This window comes from Daucus carota, chromosome 3, assembly GCF_001625215.2.
Source record: "Daucus carota subsp. sativus chromosome 3, DH1 v3.0, whole genome shotgun sequence".
NCBI classification, from domain to species: domain Eukaryota; kingdom Viridiplantae; phylum Streptophyta; class Magnoliopsida; order Apiales; family Apiaceae; genus Daucus; species Daucus carota.
Window position 1 is genome coordinate 61,229,021 of NC_030383.2, and position 18,498 is coordinate 61,247,518.

An 18,498-nucleotide genomic window follows, 5' to 3' on the forward strand; every position below is an offset into this window, starting at 1 on the left:
TCATTGTGTAGTACCGGATTCATCGAAGAGTGGGTGAAAGTCGAACTCAGTTGTTTCGGGATAATATAAAAAATGAGCGAGAGTCAAATTCAGTTGTTTCGGGACAATATTAAAGAGTGAGCGAGAAACTCAATTGATTGTTTGATTATATCAATAGCAGAGATTATTTAAATTTTAAAATTTATCATGCCAATAAGATATGTAAACTATGGGACTCGATCGGACTAATTATTTAATATTTTTTTCAAAGATTATTGAACTATTTAAATATATACAACTCAACTTTCAATACGACAAAATTAGTTCAAATTATCTCGATTCTATCAAAAACATTGAATTATCTCGATTCGATCCAAACCACGACGGATTCTTAGTGCTTCATTTCTCATGCATGCCACATTGATTTTCCTCACACACACCAGTGAAATCACCTAGAAATTCAAGATTCATTAACAACATTGGTTCATTACAACTAAAACTAGTTCCTTGAAGATTTTAGTATTAGTTGTAGAAAAAACAAAAGTATCGAACAAACTGAAAAAATATAACAGAAAAAATGAATTAAGAAGAGAGTTGAAGAAAAGTAGGTCATTCCTATAACTGAAATACAAAAAGCATGAAATAAAAGACAAAGGAAGGCCATAAACTCTACTAGACACATTTAATTATAACAAAATTCCAAACCCTTTAAAATATATTCAAAGCTTTTGGTTATTGCTTTGTGCCTTTCAAGTGTATGATTGTTGTCATTTTTGTTGTTCATGAACCTCTATTAAAGTCAGATCACATTCATGCATGCAAATCTATATTTTTGTTGTAATTTTTTTTGTTTTTCATATAACTTCCTGTGCAAGAGCTATTCCGGAATCTAGTGTTCATGAATAAAGCACAAATGTGATATTAACATTTACGTAACAACAATTTTTTGATGAAAAACTGGTGAAAAATTACTTGAGAAATTTAAAAACAATTATTTCGAACATTAGTTTTTTTCTCAAAAACTGTTTTTAGAAAGAAACAAAAATCTTCTATGTTTTTGAAAAAGACTATTTTTTTCAATTTTTACGGGAAGTTGTCATAATTTTTAATATCCAACCTCATCAAATAGAGGAAAGTACTACGGAGACCATTTTTATTGGAGACCGTGGAGACCACTTATATTCTGCAATCAAAACACTATAAAACACATTATTTTATGAAATATGTTCATGTACTCATTAAAAATGTTGAAGATCATCTATGTTTAATAAGTAGATAATGTATGTTATGCAAGTTGAACAAAATATCCTGCAAACTAAACATATTTCGCAGAATAAAACATTTTGTAATGTTCTACATGCAAAACTTATATGATATTCAAGATTTTAAATGAAATTATGATTTTGTACAACATGATTTGCAAAATTATACGTTTTGCAATGTTTTTATGCAATATTATACTTGCAGAACATAAGTGGTCTACACGGTCTCCGATAATAATGGTATCCATAGAACTTAACTCACTCAGAATATGCAAATATAAAAAGTTATCAATTAATAATCTAATTTTCAAAACTTTTTTATCAACATTTTATCTGATAGCAAAATAAATTTTGACAGCACACCTCTAACATCTCAAGATTTTGGATGAACTAATTCTGAACATGATATATTGATATGAGAGCTCTGATTTGACAGATCTCTCAAAGTTCGACTTTTCATCACCCCAATGTTCTCACAATTTGATATGAATTGCCCCAAAAATAAGTGTTCGTGATCCACTCTTCAACCCAAGCATCGAATTGACTAGGAAAAGGATCCTGAATTTATGTTTCAAATTCTGATCCACGGACGAGATCCATCGATTATGTTTTTAGTATTTATTTATTTTTTGGTAAACTCTAAGGTACTTTACACACCGTTCATGTTGTCAAATTTTTGATGAAAGTGGAGTTGTCACGCAGCCACATTGTGGGAGATGCTGGTGAGAAACAACATACAGCTGGTAAGTGACGAAGAATCCATGGAAATTACGTACACTAAAATATAAATACAGATGTGCTACTTATAAAATAGCGTTGTCTCCTACGTACAATTTATTCTTTATTTAGAAAATTAGTTTGAGAAAATACACGGATTAGGGTTATAATATGCGCATTTGTAGCCATGAGATGGACGTTAAATGCATTATGAGACTAATCATTAATTATTTCTAACTAATTGAATTTCTAAATTTGTTGAAAAAGGAATTAACATATAAAATACAACGTAAAAACTATCGAATCTATGTTAGCAGGACGTTTCTACCAAGTTCCAATATTATGCAAATTATTTGACACATGGTATGATTTTTATGAAATAGTTTGTTAATTATTAAAATTGATAATTATTTATTATATACTTATTTTTTGTTTTAATTAAAAATAAATAATAAATAAATTTAATAAAATTTAAATATAATGGTAACATTTAAGAATAATGTGTAAAACTCGTTAAATAATATTTTTACAACTTAGAACTGATATTTCGAGGTTTGTTTGATATTTATTGTGATTTTAGTGATGGGTAAACCCGCAAGCTCACGGCCTGTAATCATAAATTCGGCTTCCTTCGACATTCCAACCTATCTTACAAGTCTCATCTTTTAATCAACAGAATCAATCCTTGCGGCTGAAAATAATAAACTTTACGGTCAATCATCTGGAATCAATTATGATTAGTGATTATTAATATATGTCAAATGAGCGGCTGCAATAAGAAGTTACTATTAAATTTAAATCCTTGTTTCTTGCTGATACTATCGGGGCACATGTAAATATACACTCAAAAGTATATATGATGGTAAAGCATTAAGCATGCACACAGGAATATGGACGTGCTGTAGTTTCAAATTATATATATCTATCTTTAAAATGAAAAAATAATTCCTTTACGTTTTGATTTCAAAATATAGTTCAGTTCTATGACAAAAAAAAAAGTATATTTCAGTTCATTATTTGAATTTTTAATTTCTAAAATCAGTTTTATATATAATACATATGAATATGAATAGAAAAAGTCATACAAAATCTAATTTTCTGGACTTTGAAACGGAAGCAAGATGTATATAAAAGGTTGGATTTTTCATTTTCTGGCAAGTTGAATTTTAGTCCTACGAATATGTATAATTCGGTTGAGAGTAACTTGATTCGTTTACATTGATTCTGACATAATGGGGTAGTTATGATTTTTATTAATTCAATTCCTTTGGGTAACTACTCATTATTGTCGCACTAATTTTCTATAACCAATCATTAATCACTCGTTGTCACAACAATTTTCCATTACCTGACTTAATGGGTAGAGAATTTAGATATAGTTTGGCTCCGTTTTTAATTTAAATTCATTATTGTTTTAAATTAAACATGTATGGGCTATATAATGAATCAAACTAATTAAAAATTAGTTAGAAATATTTTTTGTATATCAATTAATTTAAAACTTTATATAATAAAAGTTAGAATCACTGCTCAAAAATATTTTACAATTAAGTTTTATTACTATATTTTAAATAATTTTCATTACAAAGTTATCCAAAAATTTAATTTGCTTTATACTTCCTCTATCTCATTTACTTCTATACATTTTTTCGCATTTTAATGATCTTATAATATATGATTTTATAATTTATCTTAAAAAAATTTCTTTTTCTTAAATATATAAATTAAATTTTGATTTAGAAAATCAAATCTTAGAAATAAATTATAAACTTAAATTATATAAAAATAAAATAAATTATAAAACTATTTTGAAAGTGTTCGCCGAATCTCGTCCTTTCATATATATACAACTCATATATACAGTACAACTCAAGAAGATAAAAAAAATACTTAATATAATACGTCAAATCATAAATTACAGTTTTAGGTCCACTCGAACTATTACTCGAAGTACGGCTTTGACCTAATTCTTTACTCCCTCCGTCCCAGTCATTTGTATACAAATGGCTGGGACACGGAGACCAATAAATTGGGTAAGAAATGAGTAAAGTTGGATGAAAAGTGGTAGGACCCATTAATATTTAATAATAAATTTGAGATAGTGGAGGAAAGTAGTGGGTGTAATAGTGTTTATATTATTCGAATTTTCTATGGTGTGCCCAAAGGCACACAATAGTCACTAACTCCCATGAGAATTCTAGCTTTTGATTGGTGGATGGATAATAAATGTAAATAGCCCCTGCATTCACATCAATTCCACCAATCAAAACAAGTCATTTTCATGAAAGTTAGTGCTTATTGTGTGCCCTTGGGCACACATTAGAAAGACCGTATATTATTATAGAATAGAGATAGTGGAGGAAAGTAGTTGGTGTAATGATACTTTATATTATAAAAGTTTACTATTTTTGGAATGTATACAATTGATGGGAGGTCCCAAAAAGGAAACTGTATACAATTCACTGGGACGGAGGGAGTAGGTATTAACCGTATAATACATAGTACAATATCATGAAATTTTATACACCTCACATTCTCTCATCTTAGAATTTACTGATTTAAAAAAAAAGTTGGAATGGTACAGAATTAAGGAAGTTTCAACAATATTCTTCCTTTCCTTTTAATTTATCAAGATAAGATACAACTATAATATACATAATAGGTATCGCATATATTTTCTAGTTATTGTCACAAATGATTATCTTAATTAAATACTCCCTCCTTCCCATTTTAATAGTCCACTTTGCAAAGAAAAAATTTCCCATATTATTTGTCCTACTTCTTTGTCCAATACAATTTTATACAAGTTTCAATGTTAACATTTATTAGCATGTACAATTTTCATGATTTACAATGCAAACTATGTTGACTTTTAACAAAATGAATGAAAATTTAGTAGTGTTTTTGTATAATTAATGCATAACAATGATAACAACATATCATATAGGGATGGCAATCGGGTCGGATCGGGTTGGGTTTCATGAAATCCATATCCAATCCGTTATATTTCGGATCGGATCGGGTTCGGGTTTGGATAATAAAATGTAAAATCCAAATCCAATCCGTCGGGTTTTTTCGGGTTTCGGATCGGATTCGGATTTCAACCGGATATCTTAAAAAAATTAAAAATTATAAACCTGTCTGAACTATGATAATTAAGTATTTTTTTTCAAAATTAAGATTATTGGATTGGATTCTGTTGGTTTAAATTAGAATAATATAAACTTAAACCATATTAATTTTCATTATTACCAATATACAATATATTTTATACAATATATTATTAATGAAGTATTTGTCTTAAATAGAAACCCTTATTCCTTTAACCTAGTCTATTGATACTGAGAGTATTATATTACATTCATCCAAGTAATTAAATATAAATATGTTATATATATAGACACACACACACATTCATATTAAATTATTAATATATATATATATATATATATATATAAAATATTCGGGTTTTTTTCGGGTTTCGGGTTCAGATCGGGTTCGGATAGGATTTCGGGTTTCGGATCGGGTTTCGGATCGGTAGAGGTCATATCCATATCCAAATCCAAAAAATTTCGGGTACAAAAATCAAATCCATATCCAAATCCAAATCCAAAAATTCGGGTTCGGTATATCCAAAAATTCGGGTTTCGGATCGGGTATCCGTCGGATCGGATTATTTTGCCATCCCTAATATCATATTTAATTTTTCTTAATATGTGTGATTTGAGCAAAGTGGACAATTAAAATGGGAAGGAGGGAGTAATTTATATGTATACATGGTCTATTATTATTAACTTAGTGGACCAATCAAATATTGAAAAAAAACTTGGAAAATTTTTGAAATATTGAAAATTTTAAAGAAAAAGATAGTTCAGAATTAGCTTATAGTTTTGAATAAATTAATCCTCATATGTTAATATTGATATTTACTGGTCAACGGATTGAATAAAACTCAATAAATTAGTTTTAAATGAGTTTGTAAAGGAGTTGTTAAATTAAAAGATAGTCATATTTCTGACTAAAATATAAAAATTAATTCAACAATTATTTATAAATGATTATACTTAAAATAATTAATTTTATTCATTAATCAAAAATTTAATAAATTTTGAGTTATATAAAATAAATAAATAAATGGATGATAGTGACCTCGAATACAAACATTTAAGGAAAAAGGTCATATAAAGCAAAAGCAAGTCGTGTGAGGATGCGTACAAGTGTAGTTCCAAATGCAACTGAAATGGGCTCCACTTCACGTGCCCTACCCCACACTATTCCTCCTCCTGTTTCTTCAGTGTTGTACTCAATTTTCTTAAATAAGCAAAATTCAATTTGTTTGTATATCGTATTTAGCTTAGTGGTGTCTTGCTAATATATGAGATAAGTGCTTTTTGTCTTTTTAGTTTGAATTAATAATTTAATAATTATAGTTCATTTAGCTTTCATCTAGAGTTTCAAATTCAAAATTTCCAGGGTATTTAACATTTTTTATATTTCCTTATGAATTTAATAAATATTATTAGACTCAAATTCGATTTTCAAATCTTTATACACATGTACATTTTCAGTGACAAAAAAATGTAATACACTAATACCAATGAGATTATTTCGTCGTTTAATCTCCTCTCAATCACCATCCTCGGTGATTCTTATATCTCGTTATTCATCCGCTGCTTGGTCCGTGTGAAGAATACTTTTGAGACAAACCGTTCAAGACCTCATCCGTTGCTGCTTTATTTACGAGACATGCCATCTTGACCACCTCGGTCAAGAAGACTTTCCGACACAAACCGTCTAAAGACTCTGATCGTAATTTAGAAAAATATCTTATCTCACAATTGCAATCTGCAATCCCGAAACCAAGTTCTTAATCATCGGTTCTAATGTTACTTGTTTAATCGCGCAACACCCATTAATTTTGCATTAATATAATGTTGTTTGTGTCATGATCAAGCCGTAAAGATTTGTTTTTCACTACTCCCACAGATCCTCATACTAATAAAATTGTTTGGAAACATATCTTTTTTATTTTTATCATGTGATACTGACACTCTACCTTATAATTGTTAATCAACCTTCGATTTTAGTTAATTTCACTAGGATCAATGTTGCAGCATGACAGTTGAAGCCCTAAAAAGAGTCCATAAAATGTTGTTATTATCGCATAAACGTGCTTTGTTCACTAACCTTACACTTATAGGATCAAGATAAGAAGGCCTCCACAAAAGATAAGAGTTCTGCTAATCATAGCTGCTTATAAGCAGCTCAATTCAAACTAAAAGCCAAGTGTCTCCACTGAAACTTGCTAACCACAGACAGCTTGATCACCTTTCAGAATGCTATATAAACTTTGCAAAATGCATCAAATTTTGACAAGCTCAATTTCCAAACCAACACTTAAAATTCTCTCAACTTGAGAGGGTCTAAAGGGAGAGCTTCTCCATCCCTTCCCTTTACCCCTGCATCTCCAAAATGGCCTTCATTAGCCATCATTTCGACGTTGAGATGGTTGTTGTCTTTGGCATTCTAGGTACCTTTCGCCTCTTGATTTCCTCCCTTTCGGTGAATTTACTTAATCTGATAATCTTGTGCACTGATCTTCTGTCTGCAGGCAACATTGTGTCGTTCTTCGTGTATTTGGCTCCATTGTAAGATCTTGTTCTCAGATAAACTGTGAATTTCGACTTCAAGTTTGGTCAGTGTGTCATACATTTAAGTATTTGTGCAGACCTACATTTCGGAGAATTTACAAGAAAAAATCAACAGAAGGGTTCCAAGCAATACCATATGTTGTAGCACTGTTCAGTGCCATGTTAACTCTGTATTATGGCTTGCTTAAGCCAGATGGTGTTTTGCTAATCACTATTAACACAATTGGAATCCTCATTGAATCTGTGTATATCTTGCTCTTCATGATTTATGCACCAAAGGATGCCAAGGTATATATATGGTCTATAATGTCAGAGCCTAATTATGTTTGTGAAATTTGATCATTTATAATTTTCTGGACAGAAATTTACTGCAAAACTCCTTGTTCTGTTGAACGGATTATTATTTGGAACAATCATATTCACAACTCTGACATTCTCCCATGGGGCTGAGCGTATCAGGATTGTTGGATGGACTTGTGCCGCGTTTTCAGTCTGTGTTTTCATTGCTCCCCTCAGCATTATGGTACTATATTTGTCATCAAGCCGTCAAGACTCTAGAGACATATGTAGGTTTTTAATATGATCTGTTCTGGAATGCAGAGGCTGGTTATCAGAACAAAGAGTGTGGAGTTCATGCCACTTTCACTGTCGTTTTTCCTAACTCTCTGCGCGGTAATGTGGTTCTTCTATGGTATTTTTGCACATGACTATTTTGTCGCGGTGAGTACTGATAATTTCTTCATAAATTACACATTATTTTGGTTAGATTTTGTTAAGTACTTAATAATGTTGTTGTTGCATGATCAGACACCCAATGTGCTAGGCTTTAGTTTCGGGATTGTTCAGATGGTACTCTACATGATCTACAAGGACAAGAACAAACACGGGATTCTTCCTATTGTGAGCATTGACATGGAGATGCAGGTGGACAAGCATGTAGTCCCTTCCACCGCGAAGATTGGTTCAGAATTTGCAGAGGATGACCTCAAGAAAACCGCGAAAACTGGTTCAGAAATGCCAGAGGATGGCACAAAGATGAATGAACAGAATGCTGAACCAGCTGAGCATCAAGAAGTTGTGGTATCAGTAGTTATAAGTACTGATCATGATGGTAAAGAGCCTCAGGTCCACTGCAACACTATATTATCTGTGGAATACTAATAATTTTCGAAATCGAATTGAAAAACAAAGAAGAACATGGAATCTAGAGGGCCATTGAAGGAAGAACAGCAGCTGAAGCCCCTTGATTTGTAATGAAATTTAATGAAGTGTTGCTAGAAGGGGAAATAAGATATATGCATTAATATTTCTTATGCCATTTTTAAACTAGTTATTAAATTTACATGCATGTTAAATTGGTAAAAAGAATATTAAGCTATTTTGGTTGTTTAATTAGTTGTTACTAATACTTATCTTTCCAATTAATGAACTTACTTACCATATGCTTTTTCAGAAAAATGGTTGGTTAGTCTTTACTGCTCTATTTAATCTCATTTTTATCTTAAACTAGTGTTTTTGCCCGCGCTCCGCGCACGGGCTTCAAATTTTTATTGAATTTTGTTATTATTATTTCACAAATACATTTAATAAATAATTATATTTGAATTTTCAAATAAAGTATAAAGTAGGAAGAAAAAAATTATATTAGACATAATTCTCTTATACTTAAGTTTATTATATATCAAGAAAATTCAAGTGAAATTATATGTCAAACAATATTAAACTAAAATTATATATCAAACAAAACATTATGTTAATAAGAACATCAAAATTATACGTCAAATCGAATAAATAGATTTGAATGACTATCCACTATAATGATAGTTATACTACATTCTTGTTTCATGAGGTATTGGGCAGTCACAATTCTACCCGACCCGAGTCTAACTCGTACCGAGCGGATTGTGTTTTACCAAACCCAAATTATAGGGTTTCGGATAAAAATTTGTTTTTAAACCCGAATAATTTTCGGACCAGGATCGGGTTTGATTCGAACCCGACCTGAAAACCCGGAACTCATTTCGAACCCGAACCCGAATATATATATATACACATATATGTATACATACATACATACATACATACATACATACATATATACATAATATCTTTTATAATATATTTATTATTTAATATATAATAAAATTAAAACAAAATTAAGATATTTATATTTTATATTTTATATATATTTAATATTATTTGTTGAATAAATAATAATTACTCGTGTAATATCCTTCAAGTTCAGGTTTAAGATTCCTAAATTTTTCATGTTTGGGTTCAATTTTGGTATTTGCGAAATCAATTTCGACCGACCCGATTGCTATCTGTAACATAACAGTGATACATATATACTATGATCAAGGTGACCTACATAAAATGTTTAATACGTACTATTAATGACGTAATATTAAAATTTATAAAAATACTTTTTATAATATCTATATCACTATGTTAGAAACTTTAATATATATTATTCCCAAAATTAAAAATTGATATATTTGTGACCGCTAAATATTAGACGACTCCCAGATATTAAATATTAAATAAAAATATAATTATAAATTTCAATTTTAATTTTTAAACACTTTATTTATATATAAATTAATATAATTAACGCTTAGTTATATGATACATGATAAGCTTAAAAATTGTGACAGTATATTCAATATAATTATCTTCTTCAATTTTCATTAGTTGTGTGCAAATTCAAAATTCAAAAAATGCTGTGATACATGGAATGTAGTTATTGCATTACCATTCAAAATTTAATATAATTGTCAGTCATTGATTACGCCCAATTTTAGGATTTTTAGGACATGTGATTGGTCTAAAATAAATATGGAATATGATATGACACGTCAAAATTTAAAATAGGTGTTTTTGTCGTGGACTTTTTTTTGAAATATGTGGCATTGATGATTTGGCACTATTCAGGATTTATAATATAATTTGGGTTCGATTTTGGTATTTGTGAAACCCGTTTCGACCGACCCATTGATTACGCACAATTTTAGGAATCTTAGGACATCTGATTGGTCTAAAATAAATATGGAATATTATATGACATGGCAAAATTTAAAATAGATTCCATTGACTTGGATTTTTTTATTGAAATATGTGACATTGATGATTTGGCATTGTTCAGGATTTATAATATAGTTTGGTAACTATTTTGGAATTTGCGAAACCCGTTTCGATCGACCCGATTGGTGTCTCTAAGTAATAGTACATATCTATTATGATTAAGTTGACCTACATAAAATGCTTAATACATACTAATTAATGACGTAATATTTTTATAAAAATACTTATATCACTATGTTAGAAAATGTAATATATATTATTCCGAAAATTAAAAAGCAACATATTTGTAACATAGCTAAATTTTAGATGACTTCCGGATATTAAATATTAAATAAAAATATAAGGGCTTTTTTTATTAATAATCACATTTTCAATCTTATTTTCAAAAATACTACCTTATCCAATCTTATTTTCAAAAATACTACCTTCTCTAAAATATTTTCAAAAATACTGTGGTTGCATATGCAACCATATATGCAACTACAAATCAAGATTTCAAGTTTCAAATTTCAAATGTCATTTTCGACCTCATCGTTGGAATCGATATATATATATATATATATATATATATATATATATATATATATATATATATATATATATATATATATATATATATGTATCGATTCCAAATATGGGGTCGAAAATGACATTTGAAAACTGGAACTTGAAATCAGGAATTCAGTTGCATATATGGTTGCATATGGGTTCTATTCAGTTGATTCTATTGTAATCTAATGGCCCCGCCAGGGGCACCCATACATCAGTTGCAACTTACAGTTTTCCGTTGCATATGAGGTTGCACGCAACCTCATATGCAACTAAATGCAACTGAAAACTGTAAGTTCCAACTGAAGTATGGGTGCCCCTGGCGGGGCCATTAGATTGCAATAGAATCAACTGAATGCAACCTCATATGCAACTAAATGCAACCTCATATGCAACTAAATGCAACTGAAAACTGTAAGTTCCAACTGAAGTATGGGTGCCCCTGGCGGGGCCATTAGATTGCAATAGAATCAACTGAATGCAACCTCATATGCAACTAAATGCAACCTCATATGCAACTAAATGCAACTGAAAAATGTAAGTTGCAACGGATGTATGGTGTGCCCCTGGCGGGGCCATTAGATTGCAATAGAATCAACTGAATGCAACCATATGCAACTGAATACAACCATATGCAACTATATATGCAACTGAATTCCTGATTTCGAGTTCCAGTTTTCAAATGTCATTTTCGACCTCATATTTGGAATCCATATATATATATATATATCGAGTCCAAAGATGAGGTCGAAAATGACATTTGAAAACTGAAACTTGAAATCAGGATTTGTAGTTGCATATATGGTTGCATATGCAACCACCGTATTTTTGGAAAATATTTTCAAAAAGGTAGTATTTTTGAAAATATTTTAGAGATTTGAAAATAAGATTGGATAAGGTAGTATTTTTGAAAATAAGATTGAAAAAACAATATACAAGATAATTCCCCAAAATATAATTATAAATTTCAATTTCAATTTTTAAGCACTTCATTTATTTATATATAAGTTAATATAATTAAAGCGTAGTTATATGATACATGATAAGCTTAACAATTGTGGCAGTATGTTCAACATAATTATCTTCTTCAATTTTAATTAGTTCTGTACAAATTTAATATTCAAAAAATGCTATGATTATGGAATGTAGTTATTGCATTACCAATCAAAATTTAATATAATTGTCAGTCATTGATTATGCTCAATTTTAGGAATTCAAAGATATGTGATTGATTATTCTGATACGTTTAAATAAATAAGGGAAATTATAATGACATGGCAAAATCTAAAATATGTGGCATTGAGGTGGACTTTTTTTTGAAATATGTGGCATTGATGACGTAGCACTGTTCAGGATTTATAATATACATAGATGTGTTATTTTCTTTATAATCAAAACAACAAAAGTTTGGGCCTTCACATCCAATAAACTTGGCAAGCCCAGTGTATAATGAAACCTTCAAATGAGAGTGGGCATTCTATAGAAAAATGATGTTCCCTAGGCTTTTGTCACATAGAAAGGCTCCTGCGGATCAGATATCATGGGGCCGTTTGGCCAAGCTTAAAAAAAGTGACTTCTTGCTTAAAGTGAAGAAGTGGAGTAGAAGTGAGAAGTAAATAAGTTAATAAAGTGTTTGGAAAAGAAGCAGAAGCTGTGAGAGAGAAGCTAGCATTCTCAGCTTCTTAAAAGTGCTTCTACTTCTTTACACAAACGGATCAAAAAAAGCAGAAGCCAGAAGCAGAAGATACTTCCTGCTCCCAAACAGGCCCCATATCTAATTCTGTGTTAGCCAGACTCCATTAAAAGTGTCAAACTAAATACATATTTGAGGGTCGGACTCGATGATATTTTTAAAATTTTATATATTTTCAATTTATAATACACAGGTAATCGAATCAAATGTCCGACACGGGTAATCGAGGTAAAATGAAAAATGAGGTAACATAGATCTCGTTTTTTTAAATTTGGATTGCTCGATTTAAATATAACTACATAGACATCTCAACTTCTTAATGTCTATACAAATTTCTTGGGTCAAATTTGAAATATTCCGCCATCCTACTGATTGCTTTTAATAAATTTACGCATGGTAAGAAATTTTAAACCTCCGTTTTTTATAGAAAAGAATTAAAAGATACCAACCACTGACCTAGCATATATATAATTCATTAGAATTATGAATTCTACTAATTAGCCAAAACTTTCTGACAAAAAAAGCTAGCCAAAATCATTCTTCTAAAAATTGGTGATTAATTATAATTAATTCATATTCCATAACTTCCCGAACTGATTAAATTCCTGATTATTTAATTAATCATCTGACTAATCCGTGTTTGGTGTTTTCACCGATTAAATCGGATTCATGCTTTTTACCATACTGGCCAAAACTTGTATCCTCAATCCCTTCATTGGTGGCCTCAGGCTCACCTTTCAAGAACTTGGCCAAAATATTGACCATAATATTCACTACAAAAGGTGGGCCAAAAAGTGAAATAGCAAGCATTACTACTGGGGAGATAACTGAAGAAAGCATGCTGTAAAATCATTAGGGAGATGAAAGTTGAAACCAGAAGAAAAGGAATCCATTCATGAAATCATAAGAAACTGCAGGAGAGTAGGAGAATATAAATGATGATCACCATAAATACAAGTGAATCAAATCTTACATGTAACTAAAGATTTATTACTTACAGCCAAGCTTCTGATGCTCAACACTGTTTCTGCTTTCTTTAAACAAGGAAATGTAGTGCAGCTTTATCATGAGCCATCAAGCCTTTGTGTTTTATTGGGCTAATGTTATGTCCCTGTTGTGCTGCTGTCCTCTGCCATGTATTTCTTATGTTGTGCTCTTCCAGTCTTTTCTTCAACACTCAGCTGTAATCAGGTGTGTGTAAGATAAAGTGAGTGAACAAGTCTTAAAAGGTATGGAAATCTTTTCTGCACTAATCTCTTATAAACATGCACATAATCTATCACATTCACACCAGCATGCTACTATCACCATTGGTAACAGCTCAATCAGTTCAAACTCTGGTGAATGGTGGTAGCAGCCTGCATGGCCTAGTAATCGGATAAATAATCGATCAGAAATTCGACTATATATCAATCAGAAAATTGACTAAATATTAGATAACTAGGACCTGAGAAACCATATATGTGAATACTGAGAATGTGAATGTATAGTGCTAGTATGGCAACAATGTCATATAACCATCTCAGAAAGAGAACATGGGAACATTTAGAAGTGATAGTAACTTGTAACTTGTAAGTTGCAATTATTATCATACATTAATTGAACAAAAACTCAGTAGATTTCAACAATAAAGGTAATGCCATCAGAATCCAGATGATAATTACTACACAAATTCGCAATAATTACTGACCCAGGTAAGAATGAAAGCAGAATCTCATAATTCAGAATAAAAAGTCAAGAGACTAATTGTGAATACATTGCCAGAGTTGTATACATGATGCATAATTCCACAGCAAGAGTTTACATTAGTTTCATACATTTGCAGTTATGCTAGAACATAGCTCAGCCAGGAGAATATGTTGTATACATGAAACATAAATCTATAGCAAGAGTTCGACTATTTATTAAATTATTACTACACTCTCTAGAATATAGCTCGGCCAGGAGGAGATTATATGGTGCACGAGCCCTCGAGCCTCTATGACATAGCCTTCAACAACTTCTGTCCGGTTCAGCTTCCACTGTGACTATACAAGCATTATTACGATGAACATAGAAATGAGTTGAGTTGCGTAAAAATGAGTTGAGTTGCGCAAATTAAGTGTGTACCTGCAGATTCAACTACATCAAGTCATTGACCAGAAAACAGTTCATTGTGGTGTATTCCCCTCTTCATCCATGGTCCATATAAAATCAGGTGTGTCAACTCTTGGCCCTGAGAGAGTCCGGTAGATATAAAGCTTCTCAATATGACAGCTATCGGGCCTCGACTCTGGGGTTCCCCTCTCATCTATTACTTCAACATTGACCCTACGCAACTTCTGTCCTAGCAGCTTGCAAGCTCCATAACTTACTGGGCAAGAAGACATCCAAAGGGATCGCATTGTCTCCAGCTTTGCAGCATTGGCCAACAGAGCCTTATCTCCAAAAGGACAGTCCCTAATCTCAAGCTTCCGAAGGCTATCACAACCAGACAATACATGATGGAGGCCCAAGTCACCCTGTCCAGCAAATGCTATAGAGAGCATCTCTAACTTCTTTGCATGCTTGCCAATGTACTCAAACACACGATCAGTGAGAAACCCAGAAAGTGAAAGCCTGCGCAGTTCTCTGCAATTCTCTACTATGGCCCCAAAACCAGCATCAAGTGGTTCATAAGTCAAGTAATCGGGAGCACGGGCCTCAATAATGCACAAACGGAAACGAATTAGGTTCGGGCTATTCTTAGCAATGGTAAACAGTGCAGCATTTGACATTCGACGGCAGAAGTATAGAACAGACTGGAGCTTGGGGCAGCCTTCAGAAACTGAGACAAGTCCCTGTTCCGTTAAGGACACATTTGGTTCCACGTCGTATGGATCAGATGGAAAAACCCGTAGTTCCTCTAGCTTCTTACAACAAGTGGCAAGAACATCAAGGCCACTGTCTTCAATGTAATCCAACACCTGAAGTGATTACCCACTATAAATCCAAAAGCATATAAAGAGATTTGAATACCTATAGAACATGTCAAGAAAACTCAATAGTCATATATCTAATAATTCAGACATACCCATAACCGCTGCAAATTCTGACACTGGCTAACAAGCTTTATAATATCCGGACTTTGGATATTGGCATAGCTTAAGTTCAAAGATGTGAGTCCACAGCAGACTGGATAAATAGCTGGAATATATGCCGGTACCACATCCCAAAAACCAGACAAGGCCTTTAGTTTCTTGCAACCTGCAAAAGCATTCACTAAGTTCGATAGTAACTCTGGTCGGAGTTCTGCCGAATAAGCGCCTGTGCCGAACTCAACTAGTTCAGGGGCCCTGATTAGAAGGTTAGGTAGCTTTTCAAGAGGTACAGTACGGTTGAGCTGAAGCTTTCTCAGGTTGGGGCACCTAGAAACAAGGCGCTCCAGGGCTGAGAAACACACCTCAGAACCTAAGCAAGCTATGTTTAGTGATTCAAGCGAAGTGCAAGTATCAGGAAAATGGCTTAACCAATGTCCACTCAAGTCTTCCACTTCACTCTCGCGCAAGTCCAATTCCCTCAAGTTCCTGCTCCAACAACCATTGTATTGTCAGTTCAAAGTGAAAAATCAAAAAACAAAAAAGAATTACACATTTAGTATCTGACAGAACATGCAATATCTTAAATATAAGATCATATTGGAGCACCATACGAGCAGCATAATAGTTCCCACCTTAATAAACAGTATGCGATAAATAAAATCCATCAAACAAAGTTTCAACATATTAACTAGTTTAGAAGAAAAAATGCAACACAAAAAATTGTCTAGCTAATATTTTCAGAAAACAGATGCACTAGTCAAATAGTACATAATAAAAGGGACCCAATAAATGTACTAGTCAAATAGTTTTTCATTAAAGAAAATAGAAACTTCGAAGCTATAACCAACAGCCACAAGATTGTAAGCTAATTTTAAAACTAAAAAAAAAAAAAAAGAGGAAGGTTTCCTAATGCTATAAACAGAAGATGACCCATTTCACTTGTGAAAACTCAAATTTCAAACCAAAAAGAGCAACAAGTGAAGGATTCACAGCCACATTTCTCCTGCTTGGCTATTTTTGTTATAGCTTCAAACATTCCAATTTTCTCTACATTGCCCGCATTATAAATTCCCTTTTCCCCTCAATTAACCCAAATTGAACTTATAAGATTCAAACTCAATCCATAACAATGCATCAACAATGACGTCTTGCTTAAGAAAAGATTACGCTAGCACAGAGGGGAAAGAAGTAGTTTAGCAACACTTTTTTCTACTGTAGTAACATCAAGATCATAAGAGATTGAAACTTTCTTTGCTTATTAAACATTTTTCCGGAAATACACTGGCTTACCAAGTATTATGTTGCTATTAATTCTATTTTACCCTCAATTAAGTTCACTTTCAAAGATCCAAACTGTATCCACAATAATACATCCAAAATCCACCAAAACAAGTAAAAAGCACATAAACACACAATCAATAAATGAGATTAACTTTACCTGCAATTAGCAGCAATACAAGCAAGCCCATCTGTCGAAAACCCCTCGCAAGACGACATAACCAAAACCCTAAAATTCTTAAAACTCTTCGCAATCATCTCCAAGCAATCATCACTCACAACCATCCTCTTCAACCTAATCTCCTCCAACATCGGATAAGCCCTAGCCATCGCAACCACCCACGGATGAAAATAACCTCCCCACCCTTCCGGAACCAAATTAAAATCAGCAAAATGCGGCTTCCCCTTAATTTCCACTGACCTAATCTCCGGAAACCTCCTAATCATAATCCTTGGATTCACCGCGTAACAATTCCCTATAAAAACCCTCCTCCTACACCACCTCTCAATCTCATACCAAGATTTACACACCAACGAAACAGCATTTCGATCCTTATCGGTTTTTATAAATGACAGCACATATTCCAACACTTCTTCCGGAAATGAATACGCCATTTCAGTATTACACACACTAATCTAACTAAAATCACAACAAAACCCGAATAATAATTCTATTAATTTATCGAGATTATTAACACATTGCTGGGAACTAAACTAGTACACACACTAGAAACACACAGCAATTCAACCTAATTGAGCAAAATTACTGAAATTACGAAAATACCCCTGAACTCAAACAACAAACTCAACACTGAAAACACCAGTACACACACTAAAAACACACACTGATTTGACCTAACCCTGCCCAATACCACGAGCGAAATTACAAATCTGCCACTGAGAAATGAGCACTGGACTCAACGCATATACTTACAGATCTAACACAGCTTGTAAGCAGTTCGGATTTAGCTTGGATTCAGATCTGATGAGAGAGATGTGTATGGGAGAGAAAGGGAGAAAGATGTGGGAGAGAGAGAGAGATGTATGGGAGAGAGAGAGAGGGAGAGAGATGTGGGAGAGGGGGGGAGAGAGTTGTAGAGAGAGATGAGAAGGGGAGAGAGATGGGGGATAAGATTAATGAGTTGAGTTGTGACTTGTGTGAGGTTAAATTGTTGTAATGAATGTGTATAAAGAGAGTGAGAGGTGGGGCCCATGAGATGGATGGT

The 18,498-nt window shown here is 32.3% G+C and overlaps 2 protein-coding genes across 5 annotated transcripts; one reads left to right on the forward strand and one right to left on the reverse strand.

Annotated features, from left to right (window-relative positions):
• Positions 1 to 7,176: 7,176 nt before the first annotated feature.
• LOC108213510 (bidirectional sugar transporter NEC1) lies at positions 7,177 to 9,051 on the forward strand. Its single transcript, XM_017385308.2, has 6 exons — positions 7,177 to 7,488; positions 7,570 to 7,606; positions 7,687 to 7,897; positions 7,971 to 8,132; positions 8,210 to 8,329; positions 8,417 to 9,051. The coding sequence occupies exons 1-6, from the start codon at positions 7,431 to 7,433 to the stop codon at positions 8,768 to 8,770; spliced, it is 942 nt and encodes a 313-aa protein (XP_017240797.1). The 5' UTR covers positions 7,177 to 7,430; the 3' UTR covers positions 8,771 to 9,051.
• Positions 9,052 to 13,802: 4,751 nt separating this feature from the next.
• Positions 13,803 to 18,433, reverse strand: LOC108214458 (protein TRANSPORT INHIBITOR RESPONSE 1). 4 transcript variants are annotated; one of them, XM_017386458.2, is made up of 4 exons: positions 17,433 to 18,433; positions 15,988 to 16,480; positions 15,045 to 15,880; positions 13,803 to 14,116 (listed from the first exon to the last, which is right to left on the reverse strand). In XM_017386458.2, the coding sequence occupies exons 1-3, from the start codon at positions 17,885 to 17,887 to the stop codon at positions 15,086 to 15,088; spliced, it is 1,743 nt and encodes a 580-aa protein (XP_017241947.1). In that variant the 5' UTR covers positions 17,888 to 18,433; the 3' UTR covers positions 13,803 to 14,116; positions 15,045 to 15,085. The 4 variants fall into 4 exon arrangements, with proteins under 4 accessions (XP_017241947.1, XP_017241945.1, XP_017241944.1 ...); XM_017386456.2 differs by lacking the exon at positions 13,803 to 14,116 and adding an exon at positions 14,656 to 14,956; XM_017386455.2 differs by lacking the exon at positions 13,803 to 14,116 and adding an exon at positions 14,656 to 14,962.
• Positions 18,434 to 18,498: the final 65 nt, after the last annotated feature.

Bases quoted from the DNA above. Each gene is read 5' to 3' on its own strand.
- LOC108213510 (XM_017385308.2), top strand. From the start codon at position 7,431: ATGGCCTTCATTAGCCATCATTTCGACGTTGAGATGGTTGTTGTCTTT. The intron at 7,489-7,569 runs GTACCTTTCGCC...TTCTGTCTGCAG, and splicing joins TGTTGTCTTTGGCATTCTAG to GCAACATTGTGTCGTTCTTC. The intron at 8,330-8,416 runs GTGAGTACTGAT...TTGCATGATCAG, and splicing joins CACATGACTATTTTGTCGCG to ACACCCAATGTGCTAGGCTT.
- LOC108214458 (XM_017386458.2), bottom strand. From the start codon at position 17,887: ATGGCGTATTCATTTCCGGAAGAAGTGTTGGAATATGTGCTGTCATTT. The intron at 16,481-17,432 runs GTAAAGTTAATC...TTGTTGGAGCAG, and splicing joins TGTATTGCTGCTAATTGCAG to GAACTTGAGGGAATTGGACT. The intron at 15,881-15,987 runs GTATGTCTGAAT...TAATCACTTCAG, and splicing joins AGAATTTGCAGCGGTTATGG to GTGTTGGATTACATTGAAGA.